Source organism: Triticum aestivum, chromosome 2B, assembly GCF_018294505.1.
Source record: "Triticum aestivum cultivar Chinese Spring chromosome 2B, IWGSC CS RefSeq v2.1, whole genome shotgun sequence".
Taxonomy (NCBI): Eukaryota; Viridiplantae; Streptophyta; class Magnoliopsida; order Poales; family Poaceae; genus Triticum; species Triticum aestivum.
Genome location: NC_057798.1, coordinates 763,151,095 through 763,159,559, shown reverse-complemented (window position 1 = coordinate 763,159,559; position 8,465 = coordinate 763,151,095). Strand labels below are relative to the sequence as shown.

Sequence of the window (8,465 nt, the reverse complement as noted above, 5' to 3'; positions counted from 1 at the left end):
AGAAGCTACTATCTCAGAGTCAAGTCCATATTTAGTGCTAAATCCACGAAAGCATCGGTATCCATAAAAGATTTAACACAATCAAACTTAGGTGTCATACCTGACTCCTTACCATCGTCGGAATCCCAATCTTCAGAGTTGCGTTTAATTCTTTCCAATAAATCCAATTTGAATTCAACAGTCTTCATCATAAAAAGACCCAACACAAGAAGTATCAAGCATGGTGTGATTGTTGAGAGAAAGCCGAGCATAAAAGTTTTGCATAATCATTTCTCTTGAGAGCTCATGATTGGGGCATGAATATAACATTGACTTAAGCCTCCCCCAAGCTTGAGCGATACTTTCTCCTTCGCGAGGCCAAAAATTATATATATAATTACGATCACGATGAACAAGATGCATAGGATAAAACTTCTCGTGAAATTCCAATTTCAATCGTTTATAGTCATAGGATCCCATATCATCACATAGCCTATACCATGTCAATGCATCTCCCTTCAAAGATAAAGGGAAGACCTTCTTCTTAATAACATCATCGGGCATACCTACAAGCTTAAATAGTCCACAAACTTCATCCACATAGATAAGGTGTAAATCGGGATGCAATGTTCCATCTCTTGCAAAGGGATTAGCTAGCAGTTTCTCTACCATACCCGAAGGAATTTCAAAGCAAATATTTTCAGTAGGTTTAGTAGGTTGAGGAGCAACTCTTTGCTCTACTGGTTGGTGTGAAGATACCCTGAACAAGCCCCTCAAAGGATTAGTTTCCATAGTAACAAGTGACAGTAAATTTCAGCACACTATATAAATGTTTTCTTACCAAGTTCCACTCACCAAAGGCGCTTCACTCCCCGGCAACGGTGCCAGAAAAGAGTCTTGATGACCCACAAGTGTAGGGGATCTATCGTAGTCCTTTCGATAAGTAAGAGTGTCGAACTCAACGAGGAGCAGAAGGAAATGACAAGCGGTTTTCAGTAAAGTATTCTCTGCAAGCACTGAAATTGTAGGTAACAGATAGTTTTGTGATAACATAATTTGTAACGGGTAACAAGCAATAAAAGTAAATAAGGTGCAGCAAGGTGGTCCAATCCTTTTTGTAGCAAAGGACAAGCCTGGACAAGTTCTTATCATGAGAAAATCGCTCCCGAGGACACATGGGACTTATCGTCAAGCTAGTTTTCATCACGTTCATATGATTCGCATTCGTTACTTTGATAATTTAATATGTGGGTGGACCGGTGCTTGGGTACTGCCCTTTCTTGGACAAGCATCCCACTTATGATTAACCCCTATTGCAAGCATCCGCAACTACAAAAGAAGTATTAAGGTAAACCTAACCATAGCATGAAACATATGGATCCAAATCAGCCCCTTACAAAGCAACTTATAAACTAGGGTTTAACCTTCTGTCACTCTAGCAACCCATCATCTACTTATTACTTCCCAATGCCTTCCTCTAGGCCCAAACAAAGTTGAAGTGTCATGTAGTCGACGTTCACATAACACCACTAGAGGAAAGACAACATACATCTCATCAAAATATCGAACGAATACCAAATTCACATGACTACTAATAGCAAGACTTCCCCCATGTCCTCAGGAACAAACGTAACTACTCACAAAGCATATTCATCTTCATAATCAGAGGGGTATTAATATGCATTAAGGATCTGAACAAATAATCTTCCACCAAATAAACCAACTAGCATCAACTACAAGGAGTAATCAACACTACTAGCAACCCACAGGTACCAATCTGAGGTTTTGGTATAAAGATTGGATACAAGAGATGAACTAGGGTTTGAGAGGAGATGGTGCTGTTGAAGATGTGATGGAGATTGGCCCCCTGCTGATGAGAGGATCGATGGTGATGATTTACCCCTCCCGGAGGGAAGTTTCTCCGGCAGAATAGCTCCGCCGGAGCCCTAGATTGGTTCCGCCAAGGTTCCGCCTCGTGGCGGCGGAGTTTCGTCCCGAAAGCTTGCTTATGAATTTTTTCAGGGTAAAAGACTTCATATAGCAAAAGATGGGCACCGGAGGGCTGCCAGGGGGCCCACGAGGCTGGGGGGCGCGCCCCCACCCTCGTGGCCAGGGTGTGGGCCCCCTTTGGTACTTCTTCAGCTGAATATTTATCATTAATTCCAAAAATGACTTTCGTGGAGTTTCAGGACTTTTGGAGCTGTGCAGAATAGGTCTCCAATATTTGCTCCTTTTCCAGCCCAGAATCCCAGCTGCCGGCATTCTCCCTCTTCATGTTAAACCTTGTAAAATAAGAGAGAATAGCCACAAGTATTGTGACATAACTTGTAATAACAGCCCATAATGCAATAAATATCGATATAAAAGCATGATGCAAAATGGACGTATCACCGGCCACCGCGACAAAGGCCGCCATGCCCGCGAGCCCATCGAACGGCCGGCGCGACCAGATCTTCCTCGGAGCCGCAGCTCCGCCTCCCCCGCCCAACACCACGCCGCCGCCTTGCGCCGTCGCCTAAGGCGCCGCCGCGCCGCCGCGACGCAGATCGGGGGAGAGCGCCCCGGGACCATGGGTGCCCCGCCTCACCTGATCTGGCGCGGGAGGAGCCGCCTGGGGCTTTGCCCGGCGACCTCCTTTAGCGGCGGCGGAGGGGAGGGGGAGGATGGACGTGCCCGGTGGCGGCGACTAGGGTTTTCACCCGAGCCACCCTAGCGGGAGGGCGACGCGGGCGGAGGGGCCCTAATGGAAAAGATACTATACTCTTTTTTTAATGGCAATAATCTTCATAATCTTCAAGATACTATAATCTTCAAGATACCATTGCCCTAATGGAAAAGATACTATGACTTGCACTGCTACTGGCAGATACTATAATTGTTTTTAAGGGCAATAGCAGGGTACTCTGCTTTTTCATTAGGTAGGGGGGCGGGAGAGAAAACTTTACAAGGACATGTTAGGGGGGAATCCGTTTGCAAGAGCAGTGCTGTACATAAAAGAAACTACGACTAAATCTCCCACACCTCCTGAAGGAGGCTAATGTTTTGTCGGATACTATTGGAGGTCTCCACTGTTGGAATAGTTAGTTTGAGATAGAGTTGTATAGGGATAGATATCTTGTTTAAACCTTGTACCCTTCTCTATCTCTTCTTCTATTATCCTCCTGTAATGATCGTTCTCTGTAACGAACGATCTCTCTCGATCTCGTCTTGTAAGCCACGACATTGTTTCTATATATACAAGTGCGGTCCGAGCAAAGGGTTCAACGCTTCCTAATACGTTTCACATCCGCAACATATATATAATCAGTCAGATAATATAACACATTTAATTTTTTTAAATACCACAATCTCACTAATGAAATATTTCCCTAGAAACTAATCTACCACACTTATATCTTGATGCTGATAAAACTATGCTAATTCAGCAAAATTTGGTTATTAGCGAGTTATGCAGGAAGTACTTGAGTTAACCGCTTGCTTCCCCTGCAGGCTGCCATGGTACATCTTGAGGACGACTTCCACCAAGTTCTTAGTTCGGGCGCATATTTACACCCCCTAGCAGTCTCCAAGATTCACTGCACAACTGCATTGCCCCCTTTATGCGATCCTTCTCATTTTCATCAATCCCCAACTTGGAAGATCTCAGCATCTCCTCATTTTCCACAAGTCCTAGTGGTGAGAGCCGAAGTTATGGTACTGGATATAGCAGAGGTCCTGTGTGCATGGAGAAAGTGCACATGCATCTGATTGACCCTGAAGCTTCAATCTTGCTAAAGGAGATTGCTGAGCTTATGATCCTTGCTGGCCATGCACCAAACATATGTCGTGATTACGGAGAAACACGCCACCACATGTTAATGCAATTCCTTTCTCTGCTCGGTGTTCAGATTGAGCAAAAAAGCCACAACAACCCAGCAGCAGCAACTGCTAACGGCGCATGCAGCATGCAGCTATATGAGAAGAATCAGAAAATGTGGATCCAAGCACTCAGAGTCGTTGTCAGCATAGTCCTCCCTGAAGAACGCGACGCTTGCGCTCAGATTTTCGGGTGTGATCATAAGGTGGAGGAGGATTGTTTTGCCAGAGCCACCACACGGTGTACTGGAGAATTGCTCGCAGTTGGAAGTATGATGGCCAGTGTCAAAGTGAATGACCAGCAGTATCATAAAGTTCCCCTACTTCTACAGATGCATGAAGAATTTACAAAGCTTGAACCGAGTATAAGTGGCCTCTTGTCTGGTGATGCCAAGGGTGTGATTAGTGAGCAGGCCAGTATGCTTCTCGGTAAGCTTGGGGAAACCGCATCGAATCTCCTTCTGGAGTTCCTGAATGTATGTTCCAACCTTGAACCATGCCAAAATACAATGCTTGATGGAGATATCCTGCCATTGACACGACATGTCATGGGTTTTGTCGAACAACTTAATGAGTACAGTGACACGATCAATCTTATATTATTACTCGTTGTGGATGAGGAGGAGGAGGACAAAGAGATAACTAAGAGTCCTTGGGAACGCTATATGCTCATGCTGCTCGCACGTTTGCAGGTGAAGGTTGAGGAGAAAGCTGAATCTTACAAGGATGAGCGCCTGAGGTACATTTTCCTGATGAATAATGCAATGCATGTGCTTAAAGGCTCAGGGTCTTCCGATCTGAGTATGTCCGTGTGGGACGATTGGAACCGCCAACAGCTTGTCGTACGGGTGGAACGGTATGCGACAGCTTACCTTCGAGCATCATGGACTGGAGCTCTGTTTCAGTTGAGTGATCAAGTTGTGCCGAGCGACCATATGAGATACGAAACCAACTGGGTGAAAAAAGAACTTTAAGAGTTTCAATTCGGCACTCGGAGAAATAAGCAGGGTCCAAACGACATGGAAAGTGCCCAACCCTCAACTTAGACAACACTTACGGTTAATTATATTGCAGCAAGTTCTTAACGCTTATCGCACACATTTAGGAAGGTATGGCTGCTATCTGGGGAAAAATCCAAGCAAGTACGTAAAGTACACTCCTGACGACATAGAGAATCATGTTTTGGACCTGTTCGAAGGATAACAAGGATTAGCGGTAAGTAGTAGACACACAAATGCAGGTGCATAGCTGGACCGAGCAAGGTTGATGCATCAGTACAGTTCTGAAGATGGAGCGGTGGCAGTTGGCGGCGGCGGCCTCTGAGTGCACGCCGGACCGGTGAGACCCATGCCCGGCAGGCGTCCTGGATGGGACCTCAGGTCTTAGATGTTAGGTTTGGCTGCGATGTCTGTTTGGTATTAGGCCCAGGCTATCTGCGCCCCTTCATCAACTGGATAGAGTTGCTTAGACGGCGGCTTTAGTCTTACTGTTGTATTCCTTTGTAAGGTCTTGTGAGAATAATTAATAAAGTGGCTGTATGCATCGCCCAGATGCAGAGGCCGGGGGTCATCCTCCTTTTCTAAAAAAAACAAATGCAGGTGGATGATAATCATACGTGGCAGAGTATGGCCTATTCAGCCTATTAATCATGTACTAGTGTACATGTACATCTGTAATATATTTTGTGCCTATATATTGATCAATAATTCAGATTTCAGAGCACTAGACACGGATAACTGCCTATACATCATGAGGATCAGGATTTTGTTGTATAAACCATGTTGTGTTGATATTGGCCAATAGCCGAACCTGCGAATAAATCGCTCCACATCTCGTTCCCTTCTCGGTCCGCCGTCTCACTTTGTTGTTTTACAATTGGATCTCTCATGTGCTGGATTTCTGTCCTGAGTTCAGATAGGTTACATACATGATTGCATGATTTGGGCACACATTTGACGTTTAATCAGCTCATTCCGTGCATATAAAATTGTACCACCAAGGTGAGCACTCATGTGCTTGCTTTGCAGGCTCCTTCATTCCTTCCTTTCATGCCTATTAACATTCCAATACCACAGCTCACACCAGCCCAACATAGTCTGCTCGCCCAAACATTACAGTTTATCCAACAGAACAACAGAATATACAACAGGAAAATCCAAAAAAAAATCCAATCATTTACATAACTGTATACAACCAGTATCCCCAATATACGTGCTGCTCACAAATTACAAGTAGATTCATACCAAAACCAAAAGTGCTAGCAATAAATTTTGAAAAGCACTATATGTAACATGAAGGGCAACAAAGGAACAGTCACACTGAAACACCATCTTTGGCAGTAATCCAGATACACAAACATCAGCAACCTGAGCCAAGGGCGCACTCCGAAATCTGTCTACCTGCCTTCCAATTCAGTATAGGTCAAGTGGTTCCCTGATTCGGTATCCTTGTTGTCGGCAGGAGCTCTTCCGACGAAGAACGCGGCACGCTTCGGAGCGGGAAGCTCGACGTCACCACACAGCATCCTCAGCACGAGAGGCATGGCCGGCCTGTCGCCCGGTAGCTCCTGCACGCACAGGAGACCCACCTGGACGCACCTGCAGACCTCATCCTTAGAGTACGTGGTGCCCATCAGCGTGTCGATGAGCTCCGAGGCGCGGCCCTCCTGCCACATGGTCCATGCCTGAAATTGGAGCCAACCATGGAAGATGGAATGCATGATGATTATTTGTATGTTGTCTTAACATAAAAATGGTGGATTGGAGAAGAAAATGCAGGATGTCTTACGTGGCCCACGAGGTTCATTGACCATTCGTGATCGATGAGGGAGCTGTTCCTACGGCCACACACGATCTCCAGGATCAACACGCCGAAACTGAAGACGTCGGATTTCTCGGAGAATTTTCCCTCCATCGCGTACTCTGGGGCGATATAGCCACTGCATTTCCACATATTTTAACACATTAGCCTGAAGCCATGTTCATTTATACTAGGTGGACAAAAGAGAAAAGGATACTCACTAGGTTCCAACAATTCGGTGAGTAAGGGCTTGACGTTGGTATTCGCCGAAAATTCTAGCCATGCCAAAGTCAGATATCTTGGGGATGAAATCATCATCGAGCAGAACATTGCTCGCTTTGAGGTCCCTATGGATAATTCTCAGTGTGGAATCCTGATGAAGGTAAAGTAATCCTTTTCCAATACCCTGAATAATATTGTACCGCAATTTCCAGCCCAACACTGATCTCTTAGTTTCATCTGATATAAATTTGTCATCAGGTAGACAAGTTCAGTTACAGACTTGCTGCCAAAAGATTCACACTGTCCGAATCTCAAGAACCAAAACAAAACTTACCAAAAATGAATGAGTCAAGGCTGTTGTTAGGCATGTATTCATACACCAGCATCTTCTCTTCTCCATGAACACAGCAGCCAAAAAGCCTAACCAAGTTCCGGTGCTGCAGTTTGGACAGAACAGTCACCTCGTTCTTGAACTCTTCTGATCCCTGGCTCGAGCTGTTCGACAGCCTTTTGATAGCAATCTCTTGACCATCTGGTAGTCTCCCCTGAAAGTATCATCAGCTCATATTGGTCAACTGTGATCTAAAATTCTAAATACATCGCCGAGAATGAAATCAAAGCTCAATCATATCCCTGGAACAAGAGATGCAGAAGTTTTAATTACCCTACCTTGTAAACTGGACCAAATCCACCAGCGCCAAGCTTGTCTCTGAAATTGTTTGTTGCTGAAAGAACTGTGCTGAACTCAATCAAAGGTGAGCTAAGAACATCTCCTTTCAGTGAATTGCTTTCAAATGCGTTTTCGTCTTCAAATGGTTTAGCTTCTTCAATGGCCCTTTGTGGCCTCCCTTGGATCCTCCTTGTGCCTGCAGTTTGGCCAAAAGATTGATGTGAAGCAGTTGATAGCTATTTATGCAAATCGAACTGTCAACTGTTGATCAGGAGAAAAAGAAGAGTAACACGTAAACGAAAAATCATTCAGAAACATGCAAGAAAGAACTTAGAACCCATTGAGTCACCTATTTTCTTGATGATGAACCTCGACACGCATCCAACTACGCAGAAAACCATGATACTAACAGGGAAGTCCGTTCGCACCCTACAATCTGATCAGTCTGGTCTTTATAGCTGGCATAGTGGGATACAAGTCAGGGAGGAAATTGCGCAGTTTTGCGAGCCAAGGCGTTGACAATGCACCATTTTCCCCATCAGAAGCAGTTAGTCAACTAGATGCGGGTGGCGTGATGATTAAAAAACTGTCAGCTCTACATGACCATGGACATGATGGACTTTGCTTGCTTGACACCTCCCATCTGGTCCAACTTCTCGGGCGAGCGCCGCACTTGTCTATGGTATCGCGATTTAAGTACTGCAGGATAAACTGCCTGCCCATGCCACCTGCAAACACGCGGTCTCTGAAGATGTAGGAGTACATAATAAGTGAGAGTTGAATGGCACTGGTTGGTTAAGAAGATGATTCGACAGCCGACAGGGACAAACGCATACAAAATTAACTGCAAACAAATAGTCCTGGATCACTCCAGTCAAACGTGCATATTGTAGCATCCTTGTCACCCTTGGTATGCCGCAACGAAATTGTCAGATTACTG

The 8,465-nt window shown here is 45.1% G+C and overlaps 1 protein-coding gene across 1 annotated transcript; it reads right to left on the bottom strand.

Moving 5' to 3' along the window:
• Positions 1–5,931: 5,931 nt before the first annotated feature.
• LOC123042551 (G-type lectin S-receptor-like serine/threonine-protein kinase At1g11410) lies at positions 5,932–8,214 on the bottom strand. Its single transcript, XM_044464982.1, has 6 exons — positions 7,875–8,214; positions 7,525–7,721; positions 7,190–7,400; positions 6,855–7,092; positions 6,622–6,772; positions 5,932–6,517 (listed from the first exon to the last, which is right to left on the bottom strand). The coding sequence occupies exons 1-6, from the start codon at positions 7,924–7,926 to the stop codon at positions 6,230–6,232; spliced, it is 1,137 nt and encodes a 378-aa protein (XP_044320917.1). The 5' UTR covers positions 7,927–8,214; the 3' UTR covers positions 5,932–6,229.
• Positions 8,215–8,465: the final 251 nt, after the last annotated feature.

Coding starts and splice junctions, on each gene's coding strand:
- LOC123042551 (XM_044464982.1), bottom strand. CDS start 7,926: ATGGTTTTCTGCGTAGTTGGATGCGTGTCGAGGTTCATCATCAAGAAA. Junction 7,401..7,524: donor GATTTGGTCCAGTTTACAAG/GTAGGGTAATTA, acceptor TGATACTTTCAG/GGGAGACTACCAGATGGTCA. Junction 6,773..6,854: donor CACCGAATTGTTGGAACCTA/GTGAGTATCCTT, acceptor GTGGAAATGCAG/TGGCTATATCGCCCCAGAGT.